The 20,361-nt window shown below is 34.7% G+C and overlaps 2 protein-coding genes across 5 annotated transcripts; both read right to left on the bottom strand.

Moving 5' to 3' along the window:
- Nucleotides 1-583: 583 nt before the first annotated feature.
- Nucleotides 584-9,683, bottom strand: LOC128264830 (polycomb protein PHO). Its single transcript, XM_053000544.1, has 7 exons — nt 9,401-9,683; nt 9,027-9,290; nt 7,396-7,564; nt 6,582-7,345; nt 6,224-6,521; nt 1,078-1,197; nt 584-1,023 (listed from the first exon to the last, which is right to left on the bottom strand). Exons 2-7 carry the CDS (start codon nt 9,151-9,153, stop codon nt 867-869), a joined length of 1,635 nt encoding a protein of 544 aa, XP_052856504.1. The 5' UTR covers nt 9,154-9,290; nt 9,401-9,683; the 3' UTR covers nt 584-866.
- Nucleotides 9,684-14,162: 4,479 nt separating this feature from the next.
- LOC128264826 (kinesin-like protein KIF17) lies at nt 14,163-19,970 on the bottom strand. Of its 4 annotated transcripts, none has more exons than XM_053000530.1 (6): nt 19,737-19,970; nt 19,197-19,421; nt 17,709-18,323; nt 16,328-17,148; nt 14,932-15,133; nt 14,163-14,639 (listed from the first exon to the last, which is right to left on the bottom strand). In XM_053000530.1, exons 1-6 carry the CDS (start codon nt 19,806-19,808, stop codon nt 14,490-14,492), a joined length of 2,085 nt encoding a protein of 694 aa, XP_052856490.1. In that variant the 5' UTR covers nt 19,809-19,970; the 3' UTR covers nt 14,163-14,489. The 4 variants fall into 4 exon arrangements, with proteins under 4 accessions (XP_052856490.1, XP_052856491.1, XP_052856492.1 ...); XM_053000531.1 differs by having other exon boundaries at nt 19,748-19,970; XM_053000532.1 differs by lacking the exon at nt 14,163-14,639 and having other exon boundaries at nt 15,003-15,765.
- Nucleotides 19,971-20,361: the final 391 nt, after the last annotated feature.

The raw sequence follows: 20,361 nt of genomic DNA, 5'->3' as shown, positions 1-20,361 counted from the left end.
ATAGTTTTACTTTAGTCTCCAAGCCTGAGCCTTTACATTAAATACCATTATACTAAGGAATGAAAGAAATTTGGTCGATGCGTTACTATGATAATGTCATTAAAATAGTTCCTACAACCATCCGATTCCCATTACAAGTTTCTTTAAGAAGTGTTGAAAGACTGCTGGTCGCAATTCCGTATGGAAGGCGCTGATATTGAAATAGGCCATAATATTTTGTGAAACCTCATACAAATCGATATGAAGATAGGCATTATTTAAATTTAAATCAACACCATGGCAATATCAACCCGTCTAGTCTGAGAAAAAATGTTCACAGCGTTACTGGCTTACATTATAACACCCTTTGCTAAGACATTAGAAATATTTAAATAAAAAAAATGCATATACATTTTTTTAATATAATAACCATAATAATAAAACCCATTTACAAACTAAAAACATTAAGTATAGACTTACAAAAATTAGTTCTGTTCGGTTTTTATATTTACACAATAAAATTTAAAAAACGGCAGAAATAATTTTGATGTTTGTTTTATTTAATAATAATAGTTCTAGGAATAATTAATAATTCTAAAAGAACTTTTGTTTGTGTTCATTTTTTATTAATGTTTACAAACTAAATTACAAAGTTATTATTAATAATAAATTTAATATACACCCCGTTGTTCCGGTTTCTAGTCTAAATCAAATTTGATGATTTCGAAGATGATTTAGTTTGACCTATGAGAAATTTGTAGTTGCAATTCTGGCGATTATTAGAAGGAATTAAGAAAACAGAATTGTGAAAGAGGAATAACGATATCTCTATGCATTCCAAATTTGCTCAAGATCGAATTTTAAATAGTGTTGGTTGATATACACTTTCAGTCTGCATACACCACAAAAGGAACATGGTTTTCTGAAACCCCATCCCGGAACTCAACCTTAATAAATTTAGTAGAATTAGTAGAATTATCTTCTCTTGGGCTGTTTAACTCAACGTTTAAACAGCCAGTTTTCCGTGAAATGCTGGTATTCCTCCTTAAATGAAGTTGATATTAAAACGTTAAAGTTAATATTATTTAAAAAACTTACTTCGCTTTAGCATGAGTTAATATGTGAGATTTTAAATTTGTGGATTGAGCAAACTTTTTGTTGCAGGCATCAAACGGACAAACAAATGGCCTATCTCCTGTGTGTATTCTTACATGTGTTCTGTAAATAAAATGATTAATAGCAATAAGTTTATGAGTGTATAAAATGGATTTATTTTTTTTTATTTATTTCAAGCAATTCATTAACAATGACAGTAAGTAGGCCATGAAACTTTAGTTTTGGGCTCAGAAGAAGCCAAGGGCTTCTTCATGCATTATTTAGTCAACGCAGAACTATTCTACGTATATGTGGCATATTGCGGGGTAATTCAAAAAATTGCATTACATTGCACTTTGAGACATTAAAACCCAAAAGATAATCACAATACCATATTAGAAAGGCATTCAGATTGGATTGAAACAGCAGAAATTTCCGTTGTTACAGGCATAACTTAACTTCATGCGTGTAAATTAGGACGCCATACTTTTCTGTTGGCCCATTTCTACGCAAACTAATCTCCCAGTTTTATAGCTGTCTTCCTAAACGTCTTCTTTGTATTGCAGGAACGGCCGGGATCGTACGACTGAACGTCAGACATATAGCCGTAGGAACAATCGTAAAAATAAAGAATATAAATTATACCATCATTGTTTATAAACATAAATGGGAGTTATGGGAGTCGTCCGATTTTGATGAAATTTAAACCGAAATTCTGAAATATTTACTTATTACTATATGTCGATAAACAAAAAAAAAAAATTAAAAAACAGAAAACTTATAATTTTTTTTCATTTATTTTTCCGATTGTTCCTATGGGAGCTATATGCTATAGTCGTCCCATCCTGCTCGTTCCGACTTATGTACCACCTGCAATAGAAAGACAACTTTTGGGAAAGTTAAAAACTGAGCTTTAAAACTAAGAGACTAGTTTGCGTAGAAACGGACGGACAGACGGACATGGCCAGATCGACTCTCCTAGTAATGCTGATCAAGAATATATATACTTTATAGGGTCGAAAATGTCTCCTTTACTGCGTTGCAAATAAATTATAATACCCTCTGCAAGGGTATAAAAACGAGGACGGAAGCTAGCTTCGGCAAGCCGAAGGTTTAATACCCCTTGCAGACTTGGCCGAAATAGCTTATATACTGTGCGAAATATCCTGAAAAGTATAAGCGAAAGTATAAGTTAAGCGATTTCACCCTATTGATTCTATGGATATAGACGTCTGATCGGCACGCGCTTTTACCCTGATGAAGGAATGCATAAAAAATGCGATTTGTAAAAATTCATGTCAATAGATTATATACTGAGCGAAATATCCTGAAAAACATCAAATTTTAAGCGAATTCATCCTGTTATTCTTATGGGAGCTATAGGATGTAGACGTCCGATCGGCACGCGCTTTTACCCTGATTTGGAAAGATGCATGTCAATAGCTTTTACACTGCGCGATTTTTCCGAAGGGAGCTATGGGATATAGACGTCCAATCGGGGCGCTTTTCAAACTTGATCTGCGTACACATGTTTAAGGACGACTGTGAAAGTCGAAATGGCTTAGACGATTGGAAAATGAAATAAACTTATTTCAAGCGACGTTTGCCATGTCGGGTATAAATTTATTTAACTGATAAAATTTTAAAATTTAGAAAGGTGGTTCAAGCCGCCGAAACTGCTGGAGGAAATCTGGCACGACTGGTTCAAAATATTGGGGTGAGGGTGGCTAGTTTAGGTTGGAATAGAATGATTAAACCGATTCCCACGTAGGAATGCGAAAATAAAAGACTCTAGAACTTGTAAATAGGAACTAACAAACAAAATCCCGATTTTAACGATTTTATGTTTTACGGTATTGTTGTCCGATTTTGACAAAATTAGCACCGTATCTAACCCAATTAAACCATTACTATGTATCGAAGAAAATTCAAATGAATTGAAAAACAGCGAGTTTATATTTCTTTCATACAATTTTTCCGTACTATTCGTACTATAATAACTTTTTAGAAGAGCTTTGAAAATCGCTATATTTTACAATTTTGTTTTGGCAAAAGCGAAAATGCAAGCCGGGCAGCTGAAAATGTAAATGGAGTATAGGCCCTAATACTGTAACTGCCAATCATGCAAAATTCTGGTTTGGTCGATTTCGTTCTGGAAATTTTGAAGTTAAAGATGAGGCACGCTGCGGAAGGCCACTCGTCAAAAATGCATAAAAAATTATGGAAATCGTTGAGTCAGCCCGTCATTCAAGCCCAGAAGCTAAGCATTGCTCAAACAGTTTGGAACCATTTAACAAAGGCTGGAACACAAAAAAGCTCGATGTATGGGTGCACCAGAGCTATCAAAAAAAAACCTTTTGGACCTAATTTCGATCTGCGAATCGATGCTGAATCCCAAAAAAACTGAGCGTTTTTGTAGAGGATTGTGTCTGGTGATAAAAAGTGGGTCACTTACAACAACGTGAGGCGAAAACGGTCATGGTCGAAGAAGGAGCCGGCCCAGGCGGCGGCTAAGCCAGGATTGACGACCAGAAAGGTTTTGCTGTGTGTTTGGATTGGCAAGGAATTATCTACTATGAGCTGCTCCCCTATGGCAAAATGAATTCGGTTCTGTACTGTCAACAATTGCACCAGAAGCGCCCCACTTTGGCAAATAGGAAAGAAATTGTTTTCCATCAGGACAACGCTAGACCACACACATTAATAGCAACTCGCCAGAAGCTCCGAGAGCTTGGATGGGAGGTTCTTTTGCATAACCCTTATAGCCCGGACATCACACCAAGTTACTACCACCTTTTCCTATCAATGTCGATCGATTTGGAAAGCGTAAAATTAGCTACAAGAGAGGATTGTGAAAACCGACTGGCTCAGTTTTTTGCAAATAAGGACGAAGGATTTTATGAGAGGTATCATGAAATTACCATCAAAATGGCAATCGATTGTAGAAAAAAATGGTGCTTATTTGAAATAAATCAGTTAATTCTAACCATAAAAAAAGCTTGCAGTTCATGTACAAATAATGGATTTCTTTTTACTTGACCTTATATATAAATCGTAGAGGACCATATCAAACGACAATATATATATTTTGAAACTGCTTTTCTGTTTCCAAAGTTTTAACGATATTTTTTCATAGACCTATAAAACGAAAAAAAATTTAAATTTTGTTTTTTTTATCATTCTTTAAATTAAATTATTTGAGGTATAGTAGTGATTGAATTTTTTGAATTATTTTATTATTTTTCTTTCATTAAGATCGAACGACTACATCACATAGGAAACGAAAAAAAATGATCAAAAAACATTTAACTTTGCTGTTGCAGCTATTGCAAAAATTAATTAGTCCTTAAAAAATCTAAATTTCGATTTACATGCGTGTATGGTAAAAACATTGAAGCTATGGTGGTTATCAGCCTAATTATTCGAGCGTTCCTAGGGCAGCTATGATATCGCTTTCTTATTTTAATAAAATTAAAAGCGTTATTCTAAAGTTTATAACCATTTCTATGTCCAAAATTTTTTTGGAAAATACTAAAAAAAAGGTTTTTTTTCATATTTTTTATTATAACACTTTGATTGTTATATGAGCTATATGTTTAAGTCGACCGATTTTCATTAAATTAAAACCGTAATTCTGATATATTAAACTATAAATATTTCTCAAAGATTCAAAAACAAAATTAAACAAGAAGGAAAGCAAACTTCGGCAAGCCGAAGTTCATATATCCTTGCAGCTATTGCATTAATTAAATACTTTTGAAAACATTTAAATTATGATTTACTTGAGTATGTGCTAAAAAAAAACATTGAAACTATGATGATTTGCAGCTCAATTATTAGATAGTTATTTTATATATTTTTATTATTTCTATGGGAGCTATATGCTATAGACGTCCGATTTTGATAAAATTTATACCATAATTCTGAAATAATTAAACATTGCTATATGTCGAAGAACTAAACAAAAAATTAAAAAACAGAAAAGTTATAATTTTTTTTTCATTTATTTTTCCGATTGTTCCTATGGGAGCTATATGCTATAGTCGTCCGATTTTGATGAAATTTAAATTTTACCATTACTATATGTCGAAGAACTAAACAAAAAATTAAAAAACAGCAAAGTTATAATTTTTTTCATTTATTTTTCCGATTGTTCCTATGGGAGCTATATGCTATAGTCGTCCGATCCGGCTCGTTCCGACTTATATACTACCTGCAATAGAAAGACAACTTTTGGGAAAGTTTCATGCAGATAGCTTTAAAACTGAGAGACTAGTTTGCATATAAACGGACGGACAGACGGACAGACGGACGGACATGGCTAGATCGACTCTACTAGTGATGCTGATCAAGAATATATATACTTTATAGGGTCGGAAACGTCTCCTTCACTGCGTTGCAAACTTCTGACTGAAATTATAATACCCTCTGCAAGGGTATAAAAACAGCACAGTTATTATTTTAATTGATTGTTCCTATGGGACCTGTATGATATAGTCGTCCGATCCGGCTCGTTCCGCTTATATACTACTTGCAATAAGAAGACATATTTTGAGAAAGTTTCATTTAAATAGCTTTAAAACTGGGAGACTAGTTTGCGTAGAATCGACTCTCCAAGTGAGATAGATCAAGAATATATAAACTTTATAAGCCCGGAAATGCCTCCTTCACTGCGTTGCAAACTTCTGACTGAAATTATTATAATATAATTATTTAATTGTTCCTATGACAGCTATATGATATTGTTTTCCGATTAGAATAAACCATTATCATATCCAAAATAAATTGAAAAAAGAAAATAATACAATTTTGTTGTGAATATTCCAGTGGTATCCATGGAAACTATATGATATGATCGTCCGATTTAATAAAATTGAAATCGTAATTCGTAAAATTCATAAAAACCATTACCATATCACGAAAAACTAAAAAATAGTTTTAAAATGTTTGCTGAAGTCCACTTAGTAGTTATTTTTTTAATCGGTTCTATATTGATTAGAAGCAAAACAAGAAGTGAAGCAAACTTCGAAGAGCTGAAGTTTATATACCCTTTTACTAATACCAAAAATGTATTTTTCTATAAAATGTCCAGTATAAATATATATTTAAAGGTTGAATAGAACCATAGACGTCCAACTTTATCATTTACCTTAAATTAAAATCCAGTGAAAATCGTTTCCCACATCCTTCGAACGTGCACTGAAATGGTTTTTCGCCTGTGTGAACCAACTGATGTCTTTTAAGTTTCGAGCTCTCTACGAAAGCTTTTCCACATTCTGCACAAACATGAACACGAGGACCGTGAGTGTGTAAATGTTTGCGCATTGCAGATGAATCTCTAAAATTTTTATGACAACCCTTATGTGGGCAAGCTATTTTTTTATCATTTGGATAGGCCACGGTGACTTCAGAGATATTAAAATTTAAATCCGCGCTACCAGTCGATCCTGCATTCAATAATAAAAGTTTTAATATATTTCGTATTTTTCAATGTCTTTTTGTTTTACCTGTATTGTCGTTGTATGGCAATTGTGGTGAGCAATCAGTTTGTTGCCTTTCATGTAAGCGAAGACCAAATGGCACTGAGCTAGTCGAAGTATGAAGATCGCCAGTATTGTCATTACTTAATATTTTATGATTATCAATTGTCATGTCGGCAGATTCATTTACCATATGTATACTTGTGGTATCAGAAATCATGATGGGATCTTCGAAGCTCAAGTTTGATTTAGTCAAAATCTTATTGGAAAGATTATTTTCATAAGACAGAACAACTTTCTCTTTTGTTAACTGTTCTATTATTGGAACTGGGCTTATAGTTGGCTGCATTTCAAGTGTTTGTGATTCATGAGTAAACACCTCCTGTTGCAATATAGATTCAACCTGATCGAAGTTCTTGTTTTGTTGGGACGAAACATGATCAAAATCGTCTTTACCCTTAAAAAATTCGGACTCGCCAACATTTTGGTCTGACCCCGAGTATTCATCATCGGAGATTCCGGACGCCCACATTGTCACACTAAACTCTCCTTCCATTGTTTTAATTTGAACAAGCTTTTGTTCCCACCGCCTTGATTTTCCAGTTGATGTTACTGCTGTTGTGTCTGAGGCTAGGAAAGGTGTACTGTCGGCAGTTTCCGACTCTTCAGTGGGGCTGCCATTATTTAGTAGACTATTTGACACATCCTTTGAAATTCCCTGATTTCCCACACAACCGCTGTTTTTATAACAATTTATATTCATTTGATATCCAATGTTGGTATTCTTTCTTCTAAAAATAAATACATTTTTATTCATGTTGATATTAAAATACTTACTTACGTCTTAGAGGAAAATAAATTTTCAGATTCTTTCAATTGTAATTTTCCATGGACATTAGAATTGTTTTCGTTATCACCCATTTTTGGTTCTGCCTGAATAACTGAATCACATACTTTACTTCTGTGCAAGTTCATGTGACTGCTAAGGGGTATACCATCTGGAACAAGAACTATTTAAAAAAAAAGTAGTAATGAGTGCATAAATTTGAATTTCAAGAATTAAGCAAACTTCTGCAAGGCTAAGTTAATATACCCTATCGTTAGGCGTTCGATTTTTAAAAAGATAAAAGGTATTTATACCTGCTACTCGTACAGTAAAAGGCAAAGACTCTATTACACTAAGATGAGTAATGGGGAGCAAGAAAATGTATCTATGCTGCTGCTGTAGTTTTTTTTTTTTTGAGATAGTAATTTTGAACTAGGCTTTTAATTTATTTAAAATCAGAAAACGATATCATATAGCTACCATAGAATCGATCAAGTAATTAAGCTGGAAATCATCAAAGCTTCAATGTTTTTAAGCATATACGCATATAATTCGAAATTCAAAGATTATTTAATTTTTGCAAATAGCTGCAAGGGTATATAAACTTCGGCTTGCCGAAGCTTGCTTCCTTTCTTCTTTAAAATTGTGGTTATATAAACAATTTTTTAGAAACTTTTCTTATTTAAATGTAGTCACATTATATTTCTGTTTTATTATACCAATTAAATCGTAGCATGTTCGTTCTTATGCATAAAAAAATAGTGACTGTTTGGTGCAATATGTGGTTGATTTTAATTCCATTCTGTGTCATTAAATTAGTTCTACTGCAAAATTCATATTCCCCCACATCACCATCTGTCGAACTGCATTGCCAACACTAGAACTGAAAGATGGCTGCAGTACCCCCACCCACCCGCTAACATTCTTTTCGCTTTTTCTTTTACATCAGCGATTACTGCGGACCTATCTAAGGGGCAAAGGATAGTGTTTTGCCGGAGTTTTAATACCCTTAAAGACTTTGCCGAAATTTCTAGCTTGAAAAAGTAGCGAGAGGAATAACAAGAGCGTAACAATTATTTCTATGGAAGCTATAAGATATAAAGATGTCCGATCGGCAAGCGCTTTAACCCTGATCAAGGAATGCTTAAATAAATAATACTTGGAAAGATTGATGTCAATGGCTTTTCAAACTTAATCTGCGTACACGTTTTAGGACGACTAGCCTATAAACTGAGTTTGCAAAAGGTGCTAAAACAGACAGACAGACGAACAGACGGACAAACCTATATCGACTCCTCTACTGATCCTGATCAAGAATATATATACTTTATGGGATCGGAAACGTCTTCGTCTTCTTCACTGCGTTACGAACTTCTGAGCAAAATTATAATACCCTCTGCAAGGGTATAAAAAATGATCCAGAGATAATACCGTTCAAGAAAAGTTAAGCAATTAATCAAGCAATGTTAAACCGTCTCGGGGGTTATGGAGGGAAGAGAAGGTTAGATGTAGTTGAAGCGAAAGAATTAATGTGTCCTAGGTTTTGGGGAATTAGCATGCGTACCAAAAGTTTCCGAAAAGACACACATTTTAAAGTTTGTTAGCGTCTTAAATTTCGGGCGATTTGATTGATGCTAGTAACTTACCATTGCTTATATTTTGCACATTTATTTTTTGAATGCCTTTTGGGTTGACTATATCATCTTCGTAGTGCTCATTTTGAAGAAGTATGCCATAACGTTCGTATGCCATATTTACAATGTTTTGATCCATTGAAAGATTTAAGTTTACAGGTAGTATTAAAGCATTTCATGTGCAAGCATAAATGCACGCATATGTGTTAGGTAATTTTGTTTTTTTTTTTTAATTTCCTGAGGGTTGAATTTGTTGAGGCTTACTTTTTGTTAGATCTGAAAGATGAGAATGTTGTTTTACATGTAATCGAAGCAGGGATTTTTACGATAATTACATACGCACATATGTGTGTATGTGCATGTACAAAACAATTATTTTTACGTACATGTATGAAAAGCGGATTTTTACGCAAAACGAAACTCAACTTAAGAATATTTGTTATTTTCATTATAGAACAGAATAATCTTTAAAGGTAAGATACCAAACAATTGTTTAAGGAAAATGCACCATAATGCACAGATTTTAGTTTTGAATTGTATGAAGTATTTGTAATTGTCCAATAAATTTAATGTTTATCTAGTTTTTGTACTAAAAACAAAATAAAACCAAAAAAAATTTAGACAATTTTATAAAACCGATAACAGATGCCGTAAAATATCAATAATGGTATTCTGTTGTTTGGCATGGGTATTCAAGTACTTCTTGGTTTAAATACTAAACTTTGGTATACCGATAAGAAACGTAAGCAATATGACTAGTTCTCACACCACCTAACTCAAAGATATAGCGGAAGGTTATTTTGCGTATTCCCGAAACGTCTGAATCTCTGAATTGCAGAAAATTCAGAAAGAATGGATCAGATGACGAACAGCAGACGAACAGCTGACTGATTTTCAGCAATTCAGAGTCTCAGACGTTTCGGGAATACCCAAATTGTTTTTTTGGGGCGATTTTCTTAAGCTAAAAGCCTGTTTAGAATGCCGGCTTTTTCGCTTCAGCGACCAAATTCCGCTTTATAGCATGTTTCCACAGGGATCCATCCACCTTCCACCATCCGTTGAAGGGATGGTCCAAAAAGTTTTGCCATTCCAAAAATTTTCCAGTTAGTCCGCCGTTAAAATTTGACGGACTAATTTATGCGATAGTTAGCCGAAGTTTCTGCTGGGATTTTTGAAAAACGGGGAACTCGGTTTCCACAGAGCACATCACCCTTCGGATATCAACTGATCTGAACAGCTGTGGCTTTTGAAAACATAAAAAGATAACGAGCCACAGCTGTTCAGATCAGCTAAAATAGGAAAGTGGATGTGCTCTGTGGATATTGGAGTTTCACATTTGGTGAAAATTCCAATCGTTTCCAACAGATGGACTGTGTGGAAAGAGGGCATTATAGACGTAAAAAGTCGATTCAACTAGTTGTTGTGATTAGTAGGCTGTAAAATCGGTAGTGATTCGGTAATTTTTAAGTATTTAGATGATTTTAACTTGGCTATTTTGGAATTTTTTGGCCATGAAGATGCATTTTGGTCAAGTCTGCGTTTAAAGGGAAATGCCTTTAAGTGCAATTAAATTAACAGATGCCAATTCGAAAATATGTGGAAAATAGGAAGGTATATACTTACATTTGTTTTGCGGGACAATGAGCTGGACCTACGATGAGCGCGAAAAACACTCAGATTTATTAGGAAGATCAAGGATCAAGTGGTCACCAAACGCCATCTTAGGCCAACAGCAGTGGATAAATCAATAGCAAAGGAAAAACTTTCCAATTGTGAAGGTACAAATTGTATTTAGTTTTGCGTATATATTCATTTTCTTGTCGGGAAAATTTAACTTCTTTTCTTCTTTTTAGGTATGTTTAAATCTAGCAGGACGATCAGCTGTTTGCGTAATAGCGGGTGCCTGTGTGAATGGGTCGCTTCAAATTTTTCACTACAATTCTTTTAAGCGGCTGTGTGCAGACGCTTTAAAACTTTTGTATAAAAATAATAATCAAACCTTTGTTTGTATTTTCATATTAATTTGTAATTCAAAATAACAGTTTCATGTCAATAAAATTAATAGGCCGGTGAGTAGAATTTAGTATATATAGATAACAGAGGCCTAAGTAAATGATATAATAGAAATAATTTATAGTTTTTCACTAACAATGTTAAGTTTGTTTGGGAACAAATTTAAAAGAGCCGAAATGCGCTGAAATAGTAACAAATATTTTTTTGTCGTTTCATTACGCATTCTGCTGCATTTGCACATTTTATATGGTAAGTGAAATAGTAACAAATATTTTTTTGTCGTTTCATTACGCATTCTGCTGCAATTGCACATTTTATATGGTAAGTGTCTTTGGATTAATGATCGAAAATTACAATAGTATTTGATTAACTGAAAGCAGGAAATATAATTCTAAATCACTTTGATGGAGCTAAGTTTCTCTTTTAAATCCAAAAATTTCACAGTTATTTCGTCGGTAAAATTTGACGGACTTTGACTAATTTATGCGATAGTTAGCCGATGTGTTTTCGTCGCAACCCGCTTTCCACCCAACCGTGGCTTATCAAAACAAAAGCAAAGAATGTTGACCTGTAGACTTTGGCCACAGCCACAGCTGTTCAGATGGATGTTGGATGTGCTCTGTGGAAATCGGAGTGTTGCATTTGTTAAAAATTACAACCGTTTTCAACGGATGGTCTGGGTGGAAAAAGGGCATACGACACAGTGACTTTTGACGGATGGTGGCTCTTTGGGAATAGCAGTCCACCTTCCCTCAAAAATCCCGACCGTTTCGCTTGGATGAACTAGGCCATTATACCCTCTTTCCACACAGTCTATTCGTGGGAATATGTTGGAATTTTTGAGAACTGTGAAACTCCTATTCCTACAGAGTACATTCACCGCCCGTCATCCGATAACTGCTGTGACTCAACAAAACATAACACAGATTATTGAAGTCGGTTCTGCGATACTAAAATATAAAAATTTACCTACTATTTATTGATGTACAACGGCAAAAAATTAGGTTGTAGCAGGTTTGATTGGCAGTGATTTCAAAGGAGTTTAATGATGACGAAATAAAATTCTAAATATAAACAACTTAAGGCCTAGTGCCTTTTTACAAGCGGAAAAGCTATTCTTTTTAGAGTGCCCAATTTGGGAGTTCACTGCAACTGGGATTAGTGCGGTCTTACTGTCAATTAGCTGGGCTAGTTGACAGACTGTATTAATGTAAATATTTATTATACTATATTCTTTATTTAATACTCTATATACATATCAGAGATGTACAACGAGTATGATCGAGACAATTTGCCCAATTTGGGAGTTCACTGCAACTGGGATTAGTGCGGTCTTACTGTCAATTAGCTGGGCTAGTTGACAGACTGTATTAATGTAAATATTTATTATTATACTATATTCTTTATTTAATACTCTATATACATATCAGAGATGTGCAACGAGTATGATCGAGACAACTCAATCAGCCTGCCGAAATTTCGCTTAGTTCAACTCGAGACACTCGCCAAAATCGTGATCGTATGTGATACATACCCGAAATAAAAATTCAGAGAACAATCATGATCGATCAGTTTGATCAGCATGCTGATTTTTTGCTTCATGTTCGTTGCCGAACTTGCAATCATCTCGATTTTGTATACGATGCGAATGAGTTGATTGGTTGATTATTTTCAATATACCTTAAAGCTAAACAGAGATTATTAATACTAGATTGTAAATAATATTATGTACTGAATTTGTATATATATATTTAATATATATATTTGTACATATATATTTAAGCCTCGCTTTTTCTTTCCGTTTTGTCGTCAACTCCAATAAATGAGCAAAATTGGAATCCTGATACGTTTGTCTTGCTCGCACTTTCGTAAAATCGTAAGAGCAATGAATGGGCTAACAATGAAGTGTATGACACTTTAGAAAACCAAGAATATAAAGTTCCAAAGTCTTTTGAAAATTTTAAAAATTTGTTGGAAAAAAAAGATTGTAACGAACTGATTTTGCTGGTTATCTGCTTGTCCCACCAAATTTATATAAACATGACACTCTATTAGTCAGTGAAAAACGCACAGGAAGGTTAGGAGTATACAAAGATCTCCATTCGCGGATTTGACCTTCGGCCTAGGTTTGGTTTTGACAGTGTGCTCCGCCGTCGGTTCATTTCCATGTTGAACGGCTCGCTTGGTTAAGACTGCTGCGGAGTGATGTCTCCGGCGGGATAACAGGGCTTAGGGATGCGTCACTGTTCCCAGACTAGGATGAACAGACACAGTTCTCTCAAGGCTTACGCCTTTTGCAGCCGCAGCCTCCTGTCCCTCCTGTCTTGGCCGGTCGCACCGTACGTCGGCTCAGTTTCTACCTGACGGATCAAGCGTACGCCGGTAGCCTCCAACGCAGTCCGTGGGTCAAACGCCAGGTTCTAGACGAACGCTTCCACCCTACCGTCTGTGCCGCAGACTTTAGAATTCGACGTACATATTTTGACTGGCTCCGCTCCTTGTTGGCGTAGCGCTCGCGATTTGTGCTCTCAACGCATACGCCTTTCGAGACACTAGCTGAACAAACGCGCGTCCTTCCGGGCTAATCGCACCAGTACCTCGTACAATTCTTGCAGGACGATCAGGCGTACGACGGAGTTCGCCAGTGCAGTCCTTGTACGCAGGAAGCTAGTTCTTCCTCCGCGCACGGCACCAATATCAAAGTCCGAAGTCCGCTGCTGTCCCTCTATTTCATTGCACACGGCCCTTCGCTGCTGCCTTATATCGCCGTCTATCTCTGACTCTTCCTTGCTTTGTCTGGTGCTCAATGCACCACTTTCTGTCGCCGTACTACCGTTACTACGATTGAATTCGCCGCGTAACTGGTAACTGGTAGTCCACTACTTTGTGGGGAGTTATTCAACTCCTCACAAGATGTTATACAATATTATTAGAAAAAAATCAGAGAACTCGTTGAAATTAAATTCAAGACATTTAGGTTAAAGATTTTATTTACACTTCCTTTCAGATTGTCTGTTTGTTTTAAATTGTGAACATATCGTGCCAAATTGTTGAATGGTAAATTTGTCTTTTTCTGGCTTTTTGTATCATAGTTTTCAAATTTTAATTACCTGCCCTTTCTAGCCCCTAAGAAAGGGTAGTTAATTAAAATTCGAATATTTGCTGGAAGTTAATATTTATATGATATTATCGTCCGATTTTAAAAGACTAAATCCGTTTTTCTGAAATTGTACAAAATGGTTACATGAGCATGTTATTAAAAATTACATATTCGTTCAATCCTGGAATAAATATGTATAAATTTTCTTGGATTAAAACCCACATTTGGGTTAAGATTGTAAGCTTACCAAGAAACTGGCTCTTAAATTTAACAAAACAAAGTAAAAGTATTTTATAAAGTTTATTATACAAATGTGTTGGTATGTTCAAAAATTAATGTAATATCTATATTAAAATGGTTGCTCAATAATCTGTGACATCAAGTACGCCTTTAAAAGCCTGTGAAGTTATCTCGCAATCCTCAAATTCCTTCTTTTTTGGTCGGCTTGTTCGAAAATAGTTTTTTTGTACATTGATGTTATACTTATCTTTTAATAGGGTGACATTTCTTTCCTTTAATAAATAATATAAGGATTTTGTTATTTATAAACCGTATACATACATATAGTTGTAAACAAGAAATGAGTTCAAAACAAAATAAAAAAAAATAGATAAAAACCAAAAAAAAATGCTTGGTCTTGAATCATGTCTTTGGGATATACTGTCAAAGTTGATTTTGTTCAATTTTGACAGAAGGTAAATACCAGTTGGACCGGAAAAGTCTAATTTTCTAAGTTGCAAACTTTTGACTGAACTTATAATACCCTATGCAATATACCCTTTAAAATACAAATTAAATACTTACTTTTTCTTCAATGTCCTTAGATTCCCGGGTAACATTTTGATTGATGTATTTATAGTTAGTACTACCGATAACAGAACTATGAGTTCTATGAAGTCCGGACTTTAGAGTCGCCGGTGGAAGTTTTAATGATTCGATCACTGGGATTCTCCACATTTTAAGATCATCATTCCATGAAGAGTTTTGCAAAATAGTATCCGGTGTCCTAGTTTAAAAATGTAATGTTATGTTTTAATAGTTAACAAGTAAAAATTGCATTCTTCGCATAAAAACGAAAATGCAGAGAAGGAGACTGCTTTATACACTGACGAGCAAAACTATAATAAATATTCAGAAAGACAACATGATCACTGATAGATTTCTTACGATTGTTGTGCTGAACGTACCTTTTCTTGATAAAAGTTACATAGCTGTTAGCTAGAATAAACAGATAATGAAGAACTCAAACAAAGGCACAATAAAAAGTACAAATAAGTGGCCCAACGAAACCAAGCACGAACTTGTTACGCGCTGGATATCAAGCTCGCGAGGAAAATACAAATAACATAATATAGAGACATTTATAAAAAAACTAAAACTAAGTGCGGTGCAATTATGTTAAAATTAATTGTTATGTTAAAAAAATATATTAATTATTATAATTATTACAAAGAACACGAAAGGGTTCATACAGGCAAAAATTCTATGTACATCTTGGAAAGTTAAGAGGATGGTAGTTGCGGGTTGGTCTAAAGGGTACATTGTAAGATAAGTGGCTTACCAATTCTATGGAGACAATATCACCTCTGACAAGATTGTGCATTAAAAAATTTTTGTATTGGGGACTCTAAGCGGGAGCTTTCGATTATTACGAAAATAGGACGGACAAGGGAAGAAAATAATAATTTAGTTGTATATGCCGTCAAAGAAAAATAGAGATAGGTATATATGGTGGTGAAAATATCATAAAAGTTTCTTAACCATTGATGGTGTAAGTTGGATTTAACCATCGATATTATTAGTAGTGGCAATCATAGATTGACAACCCTAACTGTCTAACCTTAAAAAAATTCTCAAAGCTGGAAACTTTAGGGTTTTAGATTAGTAATCTGCAGATAAACTGCGTTCAGAATCACTCAGCTCAGCTCAGATTTTGAAGACCTGTGTTACAGTTGTTCTCTGGCAAACAAAATTAAAGTACAAAAGAGTGCATCAAAAAATAAATTCACTTAGACACATCTTATCAATTTTTCGTTGTTTTTACATTCATTCCTGCAATGTAAGACCATACACAAATGGTTTGATCGGTTCCAAAGTTATCCGATTTTTTTCATGACTTTTAAGCTAATGTATAGGTTTTTTATTTATTTTAAGAGCATACTACACTTCATTACATTAATGCTATAAAAAAAGCTCTTACCAGTTTCTGCTCTGTTGTCGAAAAATCGGTTGAAATTTATAAAACAATTGTTGATAAAACTTTATATGACGTCCAAGAATTCGAATTTCTTCCAAGTAATCCTCTCTATCCAACTGGAACTCTGAATTTAAGTCGGCAACTTCCATTTCAAGCATTTTTATTTTGGTTTTGCATTTTCCGATGTGATCATTTTTTATGCTTATTTCCTGGGCAATAGTAGCATAATGTCCTTGCAAAAGGTCGCGGTCCTCACATTTGACTCTGCTTAAAGCGTGGGCAATTGCACTTAAGTGGCGCTGTGCTGCAAATCTGCGTGCATTGTGCTGTTCCATAAGTTTTAAGTCATCAACACGTTCACCGCCAATTAAAGAGCGTTTGATAAATTCAATACGACTTCGTGCTTGCAGTTGTAGCTCTTCTTGTGATTTTACAGATGAAAGACTTGGCTTTGTTGATAATGAGTTCATTGTTTTGGAAAAAATGCCTGCGTTTTGGTCTGATTTAATTATTTGAACATCTTTTATTGATTTTGAAGGTAGAATATCTAGTTTTACCATGGGTAATTCGGCTGGTTTTTTTTTTTCATCCTTTTCAAAAATGATTTTTTGTTGAGTCTCTTGGAGCATCTTCTTTAAATGTATAATTTCATTTTGGTATTGGCGAAGCTTTGCATCTTTTGGATCTTCATTGATTTTAGGTTTGTTTGAAATTTTCTTTGCTCTACTTGCATAACGAAGTGTAGATATAGTTTCGTCATAATTTATGTGTGATGGCGAAATACAAGATATCATAAGAGTTTTTGTATTACCTCCTAAGGAATCCTGTATTAAAATACATAATTGGTAAACATTTATTTATTATACCGTTGCAAAAATATTATAATTTCAGACAAAAGATTGCAACGCAAAGAAGGAGACATTTTCGAGCTACAAAGTATATATATTCTTGATCAGCATCACTTGCCATGTCGATCTATCCATGTCCGTATGTCCGCCCGTCCGCCCGTCTGCCCGTCCGTCTTTCCGTTTTAACGCAAACTTTTCCAAATGTGGTGTTTTTATTGTAGATAGCATATAAGTAGGATCGAGTGGGATTGTAGCCTTAGGAGCAATATGAAAAATAAAAGAACAACATTATATCCTATGTGTATTTCAGTTCATTTGAGATACTGTTATGATTTTCTGTCTTAGTATAACGAGTTTTCCTTTTAAAAATCGAACATCGAAATCATACAGTTGCCATAGGAACTATCGAAATATTTTGTTGAAAATCGACATAGCTTCATTTTTTTAAACATATACGTTTTATTTTGTAATAGCTGCAAGGATATATACACTTCAGTTTGCCAAAGTATGCTTCCCTTTATTTTTTCTTTAATTACCTGAAGCAGTCGTGTAAGTTTTGAGTCTCTAAATGGTACATGCTTTGCTTTACCATCAACCAAAGACGAAATTACGTGTCCCAATGCAGAAAGTGATAAATTAATTTTAGACGCTTCTCTAAGCCGTTCACCTTGAGCGCCAGTCTTAAGTTGTCGTTCTGAACCAGCTAGGTCAACTAAGCATAATTTTCCCCGACGAATTCCTCCTAAGTCATTCTCCGGTACAACACTATTAAAAAATGGAGATTGTTCCAAGGTGATAGTAAATATAGTGTGCGAGCGTGAGCTTTTTTCATTCATTAATGTCGCTGCAGTAACGCGGTTTTTATTTCCCAAGTTTAACCATTCAGAGCATTGGTTTGCACTAATAACAGAATGAGTAGTCAACGTTGGTACTGAGACACCGACTCCTGGTATTTCTTTAAGTGAATGATTTATCATGCTGGTACTCTCATTTGTGTTGAGCAAGTCTCGTATATTTTCATTGTAAATTTCCAAGTAGCTTACCAAAACCAAATATCTAACATTTGTTGCCATTGATATTCTTTCAAATATATGTTCGAAACATTTAGGAATTATTCCACTGCTCTTGATATTGTTCCAATTTCCGTCGCCCTTATAATCGGAAAAAAAGAAAAAATCAATTAGTTTTCGTAATGTAATATGTTGGCTTTATAAAATGGTACTTATTGGGATTTGGCATGCAGATTCTAGTGTTTCTTAAGCAGGACTCTAACTAACACTCTAACGCCCAAAAATCGTGAAAGTATGTACTGTCACCCTGAGACATGTTAGAAGGTTGGCGTTGATTGTTACTGTCGACTGCCGTTCACGTAGTGACGAGGATTACAGCAAAGTGTGCGCAAGGAGACTACTATATATAGCCCCAATATTAAAAATCAGCAAAAAAGATTCCGATCTTAAGAGTTACATGGCAATTAAAAGGGATTCCCTTTAAGTATTTGTGCATACTAAGACTTTTAGAAAGTCAGTTGGTTCAAAAGAAAAGGGGGTGAAAGTGCAAAACTGGGATTGATGGGATTTTCCCCTCGTTTTGCTCATTTAAGACTCACCCTAAACTATTGCACAAAATACTGGGAATCCAAAGTTTTCTTTTGGCGGTTGAAGTTCTGCGCTCGCGGTTACTTTTTACTTCACACGAGTTGCACCTTATTATTACCTTATATTTATTTCACCCCTGCCAGAACCTTCTACTGCCGAGCTCTAGATGGCGCCAATAGTACCTCCAAGCCGATTCTTTCCTCTCTTGTTAGAGCAATCGCTACATTGGTTAGCTGAGTAACGGGTGTATAAAAGTTAGGGTAATCGACTATAACGTTCCCTCTAGCTTTGCGCTGAAACTGGTGGTAGCCCTTTAATAATATGCGTTGACTCCCAAACATTTATTTGGGAATATGTTTAACCATCCGCTTAGATCACATCCGTAGGACTTAGGAGTTTTTATACTTAATGTTTTAACACTATTACCTGCATTGTGTGTGTTTTTCCACACCCAGTCTGGCCGTAAGCAAAAATGGTTCCGTTATATCCCTCGATAGTACTCTCTACCAATGAATAGCACATTTCGTTATAAATCTCTTCAGTTTTTGTGATCATATCATAGGCACTATCAAAAATGAACATTTTTTTAGGAACGAGGCGAGCCAAAGGATTTATGACAGAAACGACGTAATCATTAATTTCAACAATGTTCTGAAAAAAAATGTTGTTAATATTATTTAATTTATATTTTTAAAATTTTTATTATTTAAAACATTTCTCAGTTACTCTTAAATCCGAAAAGGAATGGAAGGAATGCACCGATAGCACTAGATACTTCTTTACTCTACAAAACGGCATCACCAATGGCTAATATGATATATAAAAGTTCATTTATACAAATCAATAATATGATGTATGCGTTCATATAAGGAGCAGTCCATTCATTACGTATTCATCAAAAGGGGGACGGACCCATATAAAAAAAACATCAGCATATATGTACATTCTTCAAGTTCAAAACCTTACTTCACATTTACTTTCATTTTCGCTTCGGTTCATCGGTCGACATCGAACTACAACTTTTATATTTTCACTCATTTTTCTCCGTTAGGAAAAACATGTCTAATGTACAAAAGAACAGGTACTAAACTAAAGCTACTCGAAGCTTCAATAGGGTCTTGTAAAGCTTTGAATTGGAAAAACAATTTTGGAGGTTGAATGTGTTTGAACAAATTGTTAATATTATATATGGCTCTTTGGTATCGACAGGATAAGAAATAAATCAGCTGATCAGCTGATTGCTGGTTTGAGCATTGTTAAAAATTAACGAGATTCTTGAAATTGAACAAAGCAATTGTTAATTTCGTCGCAAACTCTCCTTATATTTCCCTCTCAAAGGTCCTTCAGAGCTTGTAGGATCTACGGCATTTTATAACGACTTAAAGTTTGACAAGTGGGCGTCCACATTTCCGAAGCTCAGAATTTCATGAAAATAGGTGGCTGTGTGGGCTCACAACAACAAATTAATTAGCGGTGTAAAAATTGGGCTTCTTATTTTAAAAAATACATGTTTTCAAATCGTTTCGTCGAAATTTCCGAAATGAGCAAAACATTCGTGTAAACACAAAATTAAATTCTGGGCAAATAAAAT

This window comes from Drosophila gunungcola, unplaced genomic scaffold (genome assembly GCF_025200985.1).
Source record: "Drosophila gunungcola strain Sukarami unplaced genomic scaffold, Dgunungcola_SK_2 000080F, whole genome shotgun sequence".
NCBI classification, from domain to species: Eukaryota; Metazoa; Arthropoda; class Insecta; order Diptera; family Drosophilidae; genus Drosophila; species Drosophila gunungcola.
The sequence above is the reverse complement of the archived record's forward strand: the minus strand, read 5'-3'. Positions and strand labels throughout refer to the sequence as shown.

Bases quoted from the DNA above. Each gene is read 5' to 3' on its own strand.
- LOC128264830 (XM_053000544.1), bottom strand. From the start codon at position 9,153: ATGGATCAAAACATTGTAAATATGGCATACGAACGTTATGGCATACTT. The intron at 7,346-7,395 runs GTAAGTAAGTAT...ATTTATTTTTAG, and splicing joins AATTTATTTTCCTCTAAGAC to AAGAAAGAATACCAACATTG. The intron at 6,522-6,581 runs GTAAAACAAAAA...TATTGAATGCAG, and splicing joins GCCATACAACGACAATACAG to GATCGACTGGTAGCGCGGAT.
- LOC128264826 (XM_053000530.1), bottom strand. From the start codon at position 19,808: ATGAGTGAAAATATAAAAGTTGTAGTTCGATGTCGACCGATGAACCGA. The intron at 18,324-19,196 runs GTAATAGTGTTA...TCCGATTATAAG, and splicing joins GAAAAACACACACAATGCAG to GGCGACGGAAATTGGAACAA. The intron at 14,640-14,931 runs GTAAGTATTTAA...TATTTATTAAAG, and splicing joins CTAAGGACATTGAAGAAAAA to GAAAGAAATGTCACCCTATT.